Source organism: Equus quagga, chromosome 10 (assembly GCF_021613505.1).
Source record: "Equus quagga isolate Etosha38 chromosome 10, UCLA_HA_Equagga_1.0, whole genome shotgun sequence".
NCBI classification, from domain to species: domain Eukaryota; kingdom Metazoa; phylum Chordata; class Mammalia; order Perissodactyla; family Equidae; genus Equus; species Equus quagga.
The window spans coordinates 5,831,335-5,848,067 of record NC_060276.1 but is presented as its reverse complement, the minus strand read 5'-3'; the positions used below and the strand labels follow the sequence as shown (position 1 = coordinate 5,848,067).

Here is a 16,733-nt window from a genome sequence, read left to right as displayed (position 1 = left end):
TCACTGCAATATCTTGGGCCAGGATAGTGCAACCTAGGCACAAAGAAGTCCTTTGTCCTTATGAATTCAACATCTTGTTTTGATAACACCTTTGGCAGGTAAAAGAGAATAATAAAAAGTCACTTTCTAAGATGAACAGCTGAGCTTTCATCAAAGTCATTTCCAACTATATAGCTATCCACCATTTTTTAGTTATGAAAGCTGCGCTTTCTATATTACAAAAACCTACACTGGAACTTATTTACTTTAAAACAATCACAGCCATTTAAATAAGATTAGTATACGTATCCTACTGGGGATGGTATAGCTGGTATGTTGATTGTCTGTAGAATGATTTAGTTGCCAACATTACTTTGAAAATCTGACTTTGTTTTGATTTACTTAAGCAATGGTTTAAATTCTTGAATAAATTTCCGTAAATCATTGAAAAGACACAGGAGAGCTTGAGTCACTGTTGATGAACAATTGTACCATTTCAAAGTAAACGAGTATGAATCATCAATATGTAAACACAGTTGCCCCCAGAATATGTAGGCAGACACCAGTAATTTATACAGTCCTTTGATTAAAAGGAATTAGATTCGCTTTAGTCATGTTAGCTCAATTAGATGTTGTTTAATCCCATGCCTTTTCTAAACTGAATGTAGTCATGATAGCACAATTTAACTGACTTCCTTATCCAATGGGCTAAGCCTTTTTCATGGTGTAATGTAGTGCAAAAGCTGACGTGTCAAGAGCAAACATAAGTCGAACATCCCATTTTAATTCCAATGATTGGTAAGCGGAAGTTGTTAATCATAATGGAGAATGTAACAGTTCAGCTCATCTGACATAAAATAAGTTGTTTTGCTAATAAAATTCATAAATGATGTAATTTCAAACTTTCTCCCGATGAGCATGTTTAAGGACAGGCCAGGGAGTATGCAAATGTTCATCGCACAGCTCATTCCAAGAGGCTCTTTCAATAGTGTTATTGATTTTTTTCTTACATAGCACATGGAAAGTATGAAATTATCTGGCAGCATGAGAATTTTAAAGAACCCTATATGTTAGTCTACTTAGAACATCTGTTTGAAACATTAACATTAGGAAACACAAACCTATTCATTCTCTCTCCTCCCACCCCCATCTTTTTGTTATTTTAGACAAACAAAGGTGATGCACTTGCCAACCGAGTCCAGAACACGCTGGGAAACTATGATGAAATGAAGGATTTGCTAACTAATCATTCTAATCAGAATCATCTAGTGGGAATCCCAAAGAATTCCATGCCCCAGACTCCCATCAACAAAAACGAACCAAGCTTTTTTGCAGAACAAAAGAACCGAATGATCCCACCTCACCAGGATAACACTCACGCCTCAGCACCAATGCCTCCACCTTCTGTCGTGATACTGAATTCAACTCTAATACACAGCAACAGGAAATCAAAACCTGACTGGCCACGAGATACTCATAATGCTAGCATTGTACCAGCCAGCCAGGCCGGTAGTCAGCCAAGCAAGATGCAGCCATCTACACAGGACCAGCCCCAAGCCAGACTGGAAGACTTCTTTGTCTACCCAGCTGAACAGCCTCAAGTTGGAGCACTTGAAGAGTCAAACCCATCTGCAAAGGAAGACAGTAATCTCAAGTCCAGTGGAGGGGATACATTCAAAGAAATCTTTCAATCCAACTCACCAGAAGAATCTGAATTTACAGTGCAAGCGCCGGGGTCTCCCCTAGTTGCTTCCTCTTTATTAGCTCCCAGCAGTGGCCTTTCAGTTCAAAACTTCCCACCAGGGCTTTACTGCAAAACAAGCATGGGGCAGCAAAAACCAACTGCATATGTCAGACCCATGGATGGCCAGGACCAGGCACCGGACATCTCTCCAACGCTAAAACCTTCGATTGAATTCGAGAACAGCTTTGGGAATCTGTCCTTTGGATCACTCTTGGATGGAAAACCCAGTGCAGCCAGTTCAAAGACTAAACTGCCAAAGTTCACGATTCTCCAAACAAATGAAGTAAGTAATTTTAAAGTTTTGTTTGGTTTTGTTTCATTTTTTCAGTTTGCTGCTCTAACCTTTATAATCAAGGATTCACAAGCAGCTCTTATTTACCTTCTTGAGCCCTAGATGGGACTCTTCAAGGTCAGAGTCTGATTCTTCATCTTCTGTCGCTTGTGACTTGACTGATTAACACTCTGCAAATACAGTTAAATCTCCATAATTTTGAATGACCAAAGACAAGGTCAGTCTGAGTGAATGAAAAGTTGGAGTCATAAAATACTTTCAGACAATGCATTTGTAGTAACATTATGTACAAATTAATAACGTAGGAGATTTTAATTGGTCATAAGCAGTATGAGGTCTGGGAAGAGATTGTGAGTCACCACTGGCCTTGACTATCTAATAACATTTCATAAACATAAAATATAGGCGTTCCTTAAGGTAGAAGAATGTACATGTGTGGTTTGCTGGAACTAGCAGCGGAAGGTATTCTTCAAGAATCTTAGTGTCTTGAGTGCTTGCAGGGCTGTTCCTTGGCAAGACCTTAATGTTACCTTCTGTCTCCCTCAATCTTCCCTTCTGCATCACCTTCTTCTACAAATACCTACGTAGCCCTCTTGTACTACCTTGATCCCTTCTGTCAAAGCCAAAGGCATTATGCTCAATCAAAATCCCACTGGGTTTAGAATGACTAAATGTCCTACCCGTCTCTGAAATCATTGCCTTGTAAAAGAGAAGTCCGGAGGGACCAAAGCCTCCCCCAAAGGAATGAATCGCTAATGATTGGATCCCAGGCCTTGTGGCCCCTGGGTGGGGGACATATTGGGTGCCCCTCACATACCGCCATGTAAACGGCTGCCTACTGCACCTCAAGCACTTGATTGGAAGAAGCCACTGCTTTTAGATTGGATTCCTGTTACTGGTGACTAAAGACACAGAGGAAGAAAGTAGGTTGAAATTCTTACTCAGTAGGAGTCACAGTCTGAATTGTTGCAGATTCCAAGTTAGTGGTGTCTGAATTAGAGAAGTCTGTCCATATGTCCCCTCTGGCTCTGCTTCCTTTATTCATACTCAGCAGATGTGGTGATTTCAGAGGACGATTGGAACACAAGGGAAGGGAGGACTGGGGTTACTGGTTGTAATTTCTGAATGCATGCTTTTAATATTGTTTGCTTTCTGAGGCAGTTTTGCTTTTTGTATCATCATTCATCAAATCTTGTCAAACTTTCTCCTAAATCTCTCTCCAATCCGTCACCTCTTCACCAGCACTGCCTTCGAAGCACCAGGAGCACCTCTCGCCTGGACCGCTGTGATAGCCCCTCCTATCTAGTCTCCCTTCTCTAGTCTCACCCTCTTCCAATCCATCCTCCATCCAGCCTGATCTAATGGCCAGATCTGACCATGTCACTCCCTGCTTTGGATTCTTCAGTGCCTTCTCATCACTTCCAGAAAAAAGCCCAGATTTCTTAGTCCCGCATACAAAGCTCTTCACTCTCTGATTTCATACTCCCTTTCTGACCTCATATTTCACTACTTCTTCATATGCAGATGAAATCCCAGCCATGTGGAGCTACCTGTGGCTCCCCGTCTTGTCATGCTTTATCACACTTCCTTGCTTTTGTGCCTGCCCCATCAGCCTAGAATGTCTTTCCCTACTCTCCCTCGTCTTCCTGGTGAAGTCCTCTTTCTCCTTCAAGTCTACTCAATTGTCACTTTCTCTGTGAAAGCTTCCCTGATTCCATCAGGTTTCACTACAAACTGCTTCCTCTGGGCTCCCCGTCACCTTATATACCCCTTGACTGGCACATATTTCATTGTATACCAGTTATCTGTTTATGTGTCTGTCTCCTCTATTAGACTGTGAGCTCCTGGAGAGCAAGGAATGTCTCATTCTTCTCTGTATCCCAACTGCCTAGCAAATGCCTGGCACATAGTAGATACTCAATAAATGTTTGTTGAATGAATGAATTTCAAAAATGGTTATTTGATTACATTTTCTAAGCCTTAATGTTAGTCAAATAATGTGAACCAAAGTAAACAATTGCTAGGAAATCCATCCTCAATTACATTTCTTTAACTGTACTCTGTCTGCCAGTGTCTTATTCTGCCCTGCTCCTGTACAATCCTAATCCTAATTTACGCTGGATGATTTAACACACGATTGTAATACTTGAAAACCAAAAAGAAGCCTGCTTTGAACAAGGAGTATAATGGGAGGTTGGGGTATCTGCTGTTGTTCCCTCCTTGCATGGCGGTGCCGTCACTCAGGACTGGTCTGGAAATGGCCCATCAAGAGGTCCGTCAGCTTCTGTCCATACCTCATTAGCAGAGTGACAGGTCACAGACTCATTGAGGTCCAGCCCATTGTAATCCTCTCTCTTATATATTCACAACATGTCTGACTCAGATTCCGAAACAACTTTATGCTTTCACTCAGTGCTCTGGCTCACCAGTGAGAGGTACATTTCCAAAGAGAGTCTGAGCAGTCATCAGCTCCAGAGATGATGCTCCAAGGAGCAGCCTGTGTGCACATAGCCTTTGGTGACGGTACAAAGAGACTTTGGTACAACCTTGTATGAAAAATGGGTCAGATGCAATAAAATCATGATAAGAGATCATTGAAAAAAGTACCTATTTTAAAATATAGGTCTCAAAGAAAGATTTGAAAGAGGACTAGAGAGAAGCTTAGGGCCCTAAAGTCAGGAGAATAGGGTAATATGAAGCGTAATGTGAAAACCAAAAATAAGAGGAAAGGAAATGAGAGGTTAGACAGCCTAACAGAGAACTTAGAAGATTGTAGATTAAACGTGGGCATAAATATAGACAGGGTGGAGTATCATGGCGCTTTGAACCTACTGGAATTTATGCAGCTGAAACTCTGACCAAGTCTGGAAATTCACCCTATTAAATCCTGATGCACTTTTCAAAAGCACTTAGCATTAGAATTCAGCCCGAGTCCCTGGCGCCAAGAGTTCCAGAGAACCAGGCATTGGGTTCTGGGTCCCTAGTCAAAGTAGCCATCTTCCATGAGTGGTAGCATTTCTTTGAGTCATTACTATAAAGCTTGTCAATAGAGCAATCACAGGATTTCTTTGAGTATTCCCAACTCTCTCCCTGGCTCTAGTGACAGGAGGCTGGCATGTTAGTGAAGTGCATTTGGAAGGCGTTGGGGGTTGAATGACTGGAAAACAGACAGCATACTAAGGTATACAGATAAACAGATAGGATGTTATTTGTGAGTTGAGAGATCATAAATTGTCATTGACGTGAAATGTGCACTTGTGTGCACCCATGTTTGTTTACCTGTCTATGCTTCTGTAAACAGTGGGGAAACTTTATTTCCTGTCCTTGAAACATTTCCTTGCTTTTTAGAATTTCTGTATCTGTAATAAGGATACTAGAAGTCTAACCAACTTTATTGCAAAATGTCAGCTTTTCAATTGAAGCATGATTTTTAAACAAATAATTTATTTAAAAACTTTTTTACAGAAATCTATTACAGAATCTACTAACATTCCAGGCAACCTGAAAAAAACAAACCAAACTGATGTGTTCTTATAGTTGAGCTTAGAAGAATTCTCCGAGAACTGCATCTGAAAACAGTAAAAGACCTATTTATATCAAGTGAGGGTTGCTTGCAGATGGGGTTTTATTAGGAAATGAATTTGTTAATAAATGTAGCTTTATGTATAATTTCATTACAGATGTTTTTGTTTATTTTTTCAGTAGAATAAAAATCTTCCAGTGTAGATAGCTTTGTATTTTGGTGCAATTTGTTATTAGTATTGTTTAGGAAGTAAATGATTGCGTGCAAATGAAAGGATCAATGACATGTGTTAAGTTTTTCCATCCTAGGTCAATAAGCTTTCATAAGTGCAATACTAATGTGTGGTGTGACATCACCATTGAGGGTCATTTGCTTTACAAGCTGTTCTTGACTGTGACCTAAGGCTGAGGTTCCAAATTAGGAGTCTCTTAGAAAAGTTTAATGGAGTTGATATGAATGATGGGATTTGGCTTTAGCTTATTTGAGTGGCTACCTTTGTCAGCCAGCTGAAAAGTTACTGTGCACATTCGTGATTGGGCCTGTCTTGTTTTCTATCCTATGCAGTGAATGCTGTGGGTGTAATTGGCTTTATATATTATAAGGTAGATAGGAAGCTCGGGTCTCTTGTGTGAGAACTGCAGAGAATGCTGGCAACTTCTCATTCATGTGCTGGATGTGCCTGGGCAGCTACGTGGAAACCGTAGAGGCAGCTCCTTCAAAGAATGGAAGGTCTTCCTGCTGCTGTGTGCAACCCATGCAAGCATTTTTTACTTGGTGTACATCACGAGTTTATTATTTTTTTGTCCATTCTTATGGAAATAAAATAGTATCCAGTCTAAGGCTGTAACTGGTCTAATTCCCACCCCTTCGAGAATGAATACAGACACCTCTGAAAATTCTCGCACCTTCAGGGTGCCGGCAGAGACCTTGACCTTAGCATTTATTCCGTAGAAGCGTAGGAACCAGAAAGCTTTGTCTATCCTCTGCCAGTCCATCACCTAATGGTTACGTTTTGTTTGTGCTTTTTGACTAACTCTTACAACTCCTTGGTCTCACTGGTATTAAGATTTGTTTTCTTTATCTCCCCTCTTCATTTCCCCCTAATTTTAGTGTCTCCCTAAGCTGAATGAAGTGGCCCCAACTGAACATCTGAAAAGGATAGTGAGTAATGCAAGTAGAAGAGCCTTGCATTCTTTGTGATGGAGAGGTCGGAGATGCTAGGAGAGGATTCAGTTAAGATTGCCTTCTTTTGGTGATTGGGAAAGGTGTCTTGGGGAGGGGTGGCTGAGACCGTGCTCACAATCATAGGGCCGCTTCACTAGACACTGACACGTACGAGTAACCCTGGAAGCTTTCACAGAGATAGAATGCAAGATAGATTTTCAACTGGACCTTGAATACTGGGTGGAATTACAGTAGGTGAAGAGGGAACTGGAGGGCATTTCCTATGTGTGCAAATCAGTGATATTTGGAAAGAATGGCTAGTACAAAAAGAGGGAGTTGAAAACATGCAAGGTATATTGTGGGGATAGACCAGATTGTCTGCAGCTGTGGATTTGTAGGACCGAAGTGAGATAGGGCTCAAAGCCAGGCACTTAAGTGTCTTGAATGCCTAGGCAATGTGGCAGCCAGATTGTGATGATGAACTTGAAACTTCGCTTTCCCAATGGCTTCATGGGTCGTGACCTAGGAACTCTCTCAAGCCAATTGCTCTCACCAATTCAAGCAGTAATTTCTGAGTTCCTGTGTTCTTTTCTCCCTTATAAGAAAGCACATCTCATTTCTTGCCCTGTAGGCATCACATTTTCCTTGACATGCTTTTCCAAGGTTCCTTCTAAAGTAGCGCTGAAATGGTTGTTCTAAACTGTGTTCTCCTTCCTTACGAGTCCCTGTCCCTCAGTAGCCCTTTTCCCTCCATTTCTCATTAGTGCTGGTCAAACTCAGGAATAGATCTCAACTTTGGCTTAGTAAAGATTACGCAAATGCATGATTTTTTTTTTTTTTGCTTCTTATTTCCTCAAGTCCTGTTCTTTTGCATATATATTTTCTTTTCTAAGGCTGTGTGTAAGTGATTCTACCCATTAGCATCCTGGAACAACGTCAGCTATTTCAACATTCTATCTATTAAATGAATTACACTATTTGGTTTCAGCACAACTGTCTTGGTGTTCTGTGCTTTTAAATCCCTTGTCACTTTTAACATTTTTTGGTTGGAAAGAAGCCAAAGGACTGATTTATTCTTATTCTGTTAAAAAATACCTCTTCAATTCTTGTACTCTGCAAATTTAAATCATCATTAATAGTGATATGTTTTAAAACATCACTATTTATTAATAATTGTAGTGATTCTTTATGAGATAGCTGAAAGTAAATCTTCTGTGAGGGAACGTGTGATGTATTACAGAGTCGTATGCAGAGTTTGGACGAAGTCTACTGAGATGTGGCTTCCAGTTGACCTGGACTTGCTTTGTGAACTCGAGAAGGTGCTTTTGCATGAGGAGTTAAGACTAGCTCAGTGAGGTTTCTTCCAGCTGTAAATCTCTGAGGGTGTACTAGTCCTTTGTGGATAAGGCAAGCCCACCTTGTTTGCAAAGTCACTTCAGCCATGCCTTCCCTCGCCCATACCCTCCCAGAGTGTGGGCTTTAGAGCAGCATGGAGGGGTGCGAGCCCTGCCTGCTGTGCACTTCTCACTATCACCCTTCAGAACAGTTGGGGAATTTTTAAGACTAGGGGCAAACTAGAATTGCATCTTCTTTAGGCATTGGTTACCAATTCAGCCTCGAGTGTTATTATATTTCAACTCATTTTTAAAAAGATAAACAACTATATGCTGCATTTCACTGGAAAACACCAAGCTGTGAACTCAGGAAATAGCCTCCTAATCCTTTTGTCACCACCCACTAACATAGTGAAAGATGGAGAACTTCTATTTTCACATTACTTCTAGGAAAATATTTTGACAGATTCAGTATGCAGTAAAGTGATAAGCTTTTGTTACGTGCGTTCCAAATCATCCTGTTATCACTGGATATATCGATTAGCTTAGTACATTCTGAGCCAGTCATAAAAAACAGACTGCTCACATTCTGCGTTAAAGAATAAGAAAAATTGACAGGTAGATAACCATATTGATTCAACCCAATCGTGAATGCAAAGGGCTTTAGAGAGGAGTTATAAAACTCTTTATGGCTGTTGTAAGTCTTGTTAGTATTTTTTTAATTGGTGTGAAAGCAAATAATCTTTAATTAACTATCTTTTTAGAAAGTACTATACTTTGGATACCAAATAGAATTTATAGTATAGATAACAATAACCAAAACCTTTATACTTTATAGTTTACAAATGCTTTTGCATACATTATCTTATTTTTTCCAGCTTTATTGAGGTATAATTGACAAATAACAGTTGTATATATTCAAGGGCTACAATGTGATGTTTCGATATACATATATATTGTGAAACAATCTTCAAAATCAAGCTAATTAACATATCTACCACGTCATATAGCTGCCATTTTTTGTGTGTGTGTGGCGAGAATACTTAAGATCTGCCGTCTTAGCAAATTTCAGGTATGTTATACAGTATTGTTAACTACAGTCACATTGCTGTATATTAGATCTCCGGAACTCATTCATCTTGTGTAACTGAAACTTTGTACCCCTTGACCAGCACCTCCCCATTTCCCTCTCTCCGTAGCCATCTTGTTTTGATTCAGTTCTAACTGGGTCTGGGATTATTATCATTCTCTTTTCATAGATGTAAAAACTATGAGAAACTCAGAGAGACTAAGAGTCACTTGCCTAAAGTCACACAGCCAGCAAGTGGCGATGCTGGGACTAGAACCCAGGTCTTCAGTGCCATGTCCACGTTAGCATTTGGTGTATAGTGTGCTACTGTATATGTATGGGTTAATTTTCTAAAAGCAGCTCCTCTACTGGCACATAAGGGGCAAGAGAATAATGAGCTGAATCCAGCTTAAGTTGAAATTCCCTTGTTGGGTTCATATTTCAAAAGTCTGGGGCCAAACATGCCGAAAGAGCAATTTTTCTTGTGGTATTAAACAGGTTATAGTCATGTGTTTTTCATTTACAAAAATGGTGAGAAGTAGTGTTTTTGCAATATTCTGAAATGAGTAACATATGACACAACTTGTTAGAGGACCTTTTCTTGGTTCATAAAGTTTCCAAGTTTTTGTCTATTTGGTAGGATGATTTTAGCAGAATGCTCAGACAACATTGCTAAAATCTGGATTTCTGTGGCCGAAACACAACCACCCTCAAGATAAACCTTAGATGTGAATGAGAGGTCAGTAAAAGTGGGCATGTAAATAATTGCTATAGGAGGAGTACAACTTCTCTCAAATGTTTCAGCCCCCCAAGAAGGTTAATTTTAAAAACTTATGGATCATCAAATTATAAGAGTAGCTGGCTAGGAGCAGGCAGGATCTCTGGCTTTTTTTCACAGATACTAGATGGGTGAGTCTCCCTGTACCTCAGCAAAAGAATGCAGGTAATCCCTAGACTCTTCCTTAGGACATTACTGTAAGAATGAATGAACTGAATGGTGGTTAATGGTCTTTCAAAAATTTTCAAGTTTCAAAATGGGAGATATATTAGTGTTCTGTAGATGCCATAATGAAGTATCATAAGCTGGCTGGCTGAAAACAGAAACGTATTCTCCCACAAGTTATGGAAGCTAGAAATTAAACAGGTGTCAGCAGGGCTGAGCTCCCTCCAATCACTCTAGGGGAGAATATTTTCTTGCCTCTTCATAGCTTCTGGTGGGCCCAGGCATTCCTTGGCTTGTGGCAGCATCGCTCCAGTTTATGCCTTCATCTTCACATGGCCTGCTTCCCTGTCTCTTGTGTCCTCTCCTTTTCTTATAAGACTTAGGGCCCCCTCTATATCCAATATGATTTCATGCCTCGATCTTTGATTACATCTGCAAAGACCATATTTCCAAATAAAGTCACATTCTGAGGTTCTGGGGAGGCATGAACTTTAGGGTGACACTGTTCAAATCACTATGAGAGAGATCGTTCTGCACACTTCCCAGACTGGGGATGGAGGGAGGTTAGTCAGTGTTCATTGTGAAAAACCTAAGTTAGTCCGTAGAAGAGAGATGGGCTTCCATGTCTCAGAACTGACTTCAGATTTAGTCCACAATGGTTCTGAGCCAAATTCTCTTTAAGCTCTTCAATTTGACTGCACCTATGTGAAAGATAATTGCTATGGATAAACTGCGTAAATACAATTGTGCAAAACTGATTTCTGAAAATCTTTTAGCATAGTAAGTATAAAGTTTTTTTTACAATTAAATAATAGAGAAAAAAACATTTGTCAGTGCAGTTGACTTGATTATAGCTAGAGCTTAGGTGGGCAAACCTTTTCTGTAAAGCAAATATTTTCAACTTTGTGGGCCATGCAGTGTGTGGCAAGTACTCGACTCTGCCATTGTAGGATGAGAACAGTCATAGACAATACATAAACAAGTGGGCATGGCTGTGTGCCAATAATTGTATATATGAATACTGAAACTTAAATATTACATATTTCCATGTGTCGCAAAATATTCTTCTTTTGATTTCTTCCAACCATCTTACAGTGTAAAAAACATTCTTAGCCTGTGAGCCATACAAAAACAGGCAGTGGGCTGAATTTGACTTGCAAAACTTAGTGTGCTGACCTCTGGGCTAGATATAGACAAAGCTTCAGACAGTGAAAACCGTTTGACTTGCTCTTCCTGTCATCAATAGAAAGGTGGTTTTGAGTAGAGAAAGTAGGAAGGTCAGCCTTGCAACTTGTAGAGAGCAGAATCTTAGAGTCAGGAGAGGCGTCTGTAGTCAAGGTAGGACTGGCCAGTGGAGTAGAGGCTCCCTCAGACCTAAAGACAGGTGGCTAAGAAGGCTTTGTACCCAGGATTAGAAATACTCTTCAACACCACAAGTCACACCTCCATTCCTGAGGGTCTTTTTCCTTAGCGACACATGAGGCGAAGGTCATTTTGTCTTTTGTTTTCTTAGAATTGGAATGCCTGAGCCACCAGGCTAGGGAACAATTTGCATGCCCAGACTTGGGCTCAGAATCACAGGATGCAAAGAGATGATCTCAGAGATAACCAGTAAAAGGACGTCAATCCTATAATTTTATCTAGGGAGAAGACGAACCTAGTCCAAATGCAATTAGGATTCTGGAATCCCTTATGAATCCGGAGGACTAAAGCATATATTTCACTTGGGTGTGGGGTGGTAGGGATTTCTACGATTCTAGGAATAGCAGGTCCTCTTGTGCAGCCTGTGACTTTGTGTTAAGTGGGGTGAAAGGACTGATGGTCTGTGTCAGCCCCTACAGACTCTTCATAGCTGATGTGCGGCAGCGTTTGTGTCTGTGTGTGCACATATGCATGTGCCAGTGTCCATGTGTCTCTCTGGAGGGCCTGAGAAAGTGGGTGGACTTCTGGGAGGAGAGGGCTAGAGAATGATGGCTTTCTTCATGAAGCTTTTTCCCAGCCTCCAGGGCAGTATCTAAGTTTTGAGGCAACTTAGAATGAAGGAGTGGTAGGAGAAAGGATCTATTTCTGTAAGCCTTTAAAGATGAAATGAGGTTGAGCTAACGCTTCAAGAAGCTAAAATACTTGGGTTGATGGAAGAAAGGAGGTCGTATGTTAGCCAGATGAAATGGACTGCATAAAGCCTTGGAAGTTGGTGGCATTTCAAGGGCCATGCTTCCTGTCATATAAGGGTGTCCTGATAGCTCACTACTTAAAGTGTGTATCATAAACTGTTATGCTGTGTTGCAATTTCATTAAATAGGTTGGTGTTGGGAAAAGTAGCTGCCATCTTGTATAGTCTCAGGGCCACCTTTCATACAGACTACAATGTGAACGGTGACCCTTGAAGCTGGTTAAGGAGATGGCCCTGGCTTTAGAGCAAACCTGCTCTTTTACCTTTCTCTGTCTGTCAGCATCTCCTGTTCATCCAGGTCTTGATGCAAACTTACTGGGGAGGCTAGCTTCCTCTAGGACATCCAGAAATGGCCTCCCAGGCACCTGCTGGAGATGCAGACCAGGGTGCTCACCCTGAGTGGAGTCTCGCCATGTGATCTCTCCTGTGTGTTGAGACACCCAAACTGTCTCTCTGCATCTTTATTTTCTTGAACAAATGGGGCCTTCAGATCCTTGGGAAGATGGGAAGATCTAACATCCCTTCCCAGGCAAGATTGATGGGTAAAAAGAACTCACATCAGAGAGTTCAGTCAGAATCCACAATCCACCCATAAGAAGTCTCAAATAAAATGGTCTTGTTAGATATTTGAATGCAACATTTGGCCCAGGGACAAACTTAAAAAAAAAAAACAAAACAGTGTTGCGGCTGGCCCAGTGGCATAGTGGTTGGGTTTGCATGCTCTGCTGCAGTGGCCTAGGGTCCACGGGTTCAGATCCTGGGCACAGACCTACACATTGCTCATTGAGCCGTGCTGTGGAGGTGTCCCACATACAAAATAGAGGAAGATTCACATAGATGTTAGCTCAGTGACAATCTTCCTCAAGCAAAATGAGGAAGATTGGCAACAGATGTTAGCTTAGGGCCAATTCTCCTCACCAGAAAAACCCCATAATAGTAACAACAAAAAACAGTGTACCATTTTCACTTGTTCACAGAGTCTGATTTTATGAATTGTGATGTTTTAAATCTGAAAATATTATCATTTGCATTATTGGAAAGATCTGTTGTTGGAAAGATCTTCTTGTATCCATTCATTTTATTTACTCATTCATTCAACATACTTTTATTGAGCACCCATTGTGTGCCAGGCAGTGTGCTAGGAGCCGGAAGACTGAGATGATGATGATGCACTGCCTTGTCTTAAGCAGCTTAAGTTGGGATATATGGACACAAAACCAAAAAAAAAAATCACAGTGAAATATAATAGACAGTTTTTCAGGATTTTGTGGGGGCAGAGAGAATGACTAAGAGTAAAGTGTTCAGGAATGCTTCTTCAAGGAGGTAGTAACTTGTGTGCTAGCTGTTGAACTTGTGATTGGAAGTTTTTTGGTGAAGAAGTGGCAGTATGGCATTTCCTACAATATAAACCCACATCGGGTGGTAAATGGGCCTGGTGACTCCTGGGATTAATGAGACACAAAAGAATCATATGTGTTGCGGGAGTTAGAAGGGGTGATTGATTGGGAAGATGGGGTCTTGGTGTTAGCTCTAGGTGATGAGGAGCCTTTTAATGCTATAAGTACGGTAGATAGTGTTTTAGGAAAGTCATGTTGGAGGAAGGATTGGCTGGGGTCTGGGGGCAGGGAGTAGCAGGCATGATAGGGCTGGTGAGATTTGAGGCAGAAAGCGCATTGAGCAGGCTATTAAACTATTCTAGGCCAGAAATGCCAGCAATTTGAATTAGGGTCATTTTTGAGATAGATTTTTAAGGTTGATTTGACAAGATTCAGTGATTAATTAGGTGGGCCGTTGAGAGGAAGCCAACAGAGAGAATCAAAAATGACTGTAAGATTTCTAGCTTGGGCAACTGGTGGATGGTTACACGATTGTCCAAGATTCTTTTCTTTGACACTGAAATCTTCAGAAAGCAAATAAATTTCTTCTTCTATCTCTTTTATTGTCATGCTGTTATGATACTATAGGCTTTGACTGTCATGATCTTTGAATAATGCTTGCACAGTGCTTCTTGTGCAAAGCTTTGTACAAAAAATCATGATTATTTTCTTATGCTTCAATGAAGGATTTATTTCCCATAAATGGCCTTTTTGGTTCGCTACTTAAAAATTAATATCTTAACTCAGAACGATGTTATAGCACTTTAGAGAACATGGGAAAATATGCTGAACACTTTCTTAGAAATCGCAGAAGTGGAAGTGACAATTTCCCATAAGTTATGGAGCATATTAAATATTAAATTTATGTTTTATATTTTGCAGTTTTTGGAAGTCAAATGAACACATTTCTAGTTGAATTTCTCTGGTATTGATAGCTGTTGACGTTGCTATGATCCTTTCTGATTCTTTTTCCTTTAGACTCAAACTGTCTACATGGGAAACATGTTTACAATGGAGAGTTGGGGTAACTTGTCTCGCAGCACCATTCTCCTCCTCACCATGGCATAATCTTCAGTGAGAAATTGCATCCTTTGGTTTTGGTGGACTTGGAGTAGAGTTGTTATGACTGGCTATCTATATAAATTCCTACCTCAAAAGCTATTCTGCTCTGCTTCCTTGCCTTTATTTGGTGGACATGGTCATTACTTTTCAGTCAAGGTCATGAATTTCTGGTGGTGGAAGCAGGATAAAGGAGTGGAACTGATTTTACAAGATTTTTGCACTCCATAGTTACTAGGATTGAAATTGTTTTTCAAATATAGGAAAATTAATCATAATATATTTCCTTGATTTTACTTATCCACTCCTCTTCTGTTCTCAACTGTTTGAAATGCTCTAACTCCTGTGTATTTCCTTATTTTGAAATTATCCTAAACACAGAGACTTTGGGAGCTGAGAGCCTCACCACACCTAGTTAGAGAGCTGAGCCTTCAGCTCTAGATTCATAACTCTGGACATTAAGTTACAACAAAGAAGTGATCAGCATCTTCAAGAACAGTGGTACAATTTATAGAATTAGATAATCTTGATGCTCGAAGGACTCTGCAAAGCTGGCTTAATAGAAACACATTAGTCTGCTAATAGGCTGCACGTTCCTCACTCAGGAATGGAAGTCCTGAAAGGCCACAGGTGAAACCTTCGTCTGAGAGCACTTGCATCAAAAGTAACCAAGTGCAACATGGAACCTTGCCACTTTCCACAACTCAAAATACACCTAAAATTTCCTTAGTTGAGATGCTCCAGTAAATATATTAGCCATGTGAAAAAACAACATCTAGCTTCTATATTTTGACTTATGAAGGAAAAGGCATCCCTACCACATAAATATGTTCGTTTCACCTTCTGGGAGGAAAAGAAAGGAAATTGCAGCTGCAGTGTGTTATTGCATCTCCCTGAAATTAGCCTTTAGAGTGTGGGAAGATTGAAAGATTGAAGGCCAATGCCTTCTATACACACAAAACCAAAAGAGGCACTCTCTGCCTTCGCTTCAGCACTGGCTCAACTCTTAAATAGGATTAGTCAAAATCGATGTTTAAAATTTCAGTGTATTAATATCAATGCTTTGGAATGTTAAAATACATATTGGGTCGGGAATAAATTACTGACAAAATACTAGATCTCGTTTGTGAATTTTAATTGGGACATAGTTCATTATGAGATTTTCATAGGCAGACAGAAATATATATTTTTCTAAACTGTGTAACAATATACACATAAAAGCTATGTAATCAAACAAGCAATAACTGTACTTGATCACTGCTGAGAAAAGATTACTGTTAATTTTTGTAAATGGCAATCTGACAGTAAAGTCAAAGCAGTATGGGAAAAAAAGATTTCACTAATAGAAGTTTAAAAATTGTGTCTTCATAAATCAAGAGGATTTAGTACTTAGAGCTAGAAATAACAGTGCTGTGCTTCCTGTTTTGAATAAACCATTAGACATTTTTGTCTTTGCATTCCTATTTAATCTGTACAGCATTATTTATTCTAATAATTAGTGTTAACTTTCTCGACAGTAGGCAATATAATTACCTTTAAAATTTAAATGGGATAAAAATGCCTTGAGAACATGGTTTAGGAAAACTCTTAATATTTATTTTCAATTGCCTCTTTAATTATTCATTTATGTAGTATTAAAAAAAAGAATCTTGAAAATGGAAGGCCACTGACAGAATTACATCTCAGATGAATGGCCTCAGTTTTTCAGTTGGTTGGGTAACATCCTGGACTACTAAGGCATTAGTGATGCCGAATGGAAGCTCCACTACCCATTCGCCTTGCCAATATAAATACATTTCAGTTCGAACAGCCCACACTGCTTTTTCTTATTCTGATTCTGCTTAAAATAAATTTCCATCATTTTCCCTGTCCCCCTTCCTTCACAGGTATGTAAAATCCGAAGGTTATAGGTCACTGAATTATAAGCCTTAACACCTCCATTCACCAGGCAAGGAGGCAATTACTTTAACTTTGAAGATTCTCAGTGCCATTTATGTGACTCTTGATTTCAAATACAAATATGAAGGTGATTATTTTCTTAACTATATAAATTAATTAGAAACTAATTTTTAAGCTT

At 39.9% G+C, this 16,733-nt stretch overlaps 1 protein-coding gene across 1 annotated transcript in view; it reads left to right on the top strand.

The window, feature by feature from the left end:
* Positions 1-14,665, top strand: part of LOC124245895 (AF4/FMR2 family member 2-like) — a 180,028-nt gene extending 165,363 nt beyond the window's left edge. Inside the window, exons 4-5 of the mRNA XM_046673714.1 lie at positions 1,146-2,006; positions 14,576-14,665. Coding sequence (XP_046529670.1) covers positions 1,146-2,006; positions 14,576-14,665 — 951 coding nt within the window. The remainder of the gene's footprint in view (positions 1-1,145; positions 2,007-14,575) is intronic.
* The last annotated feature ends 2,068 nt before the right edge of the window (positions 14,666-16,733 follow it).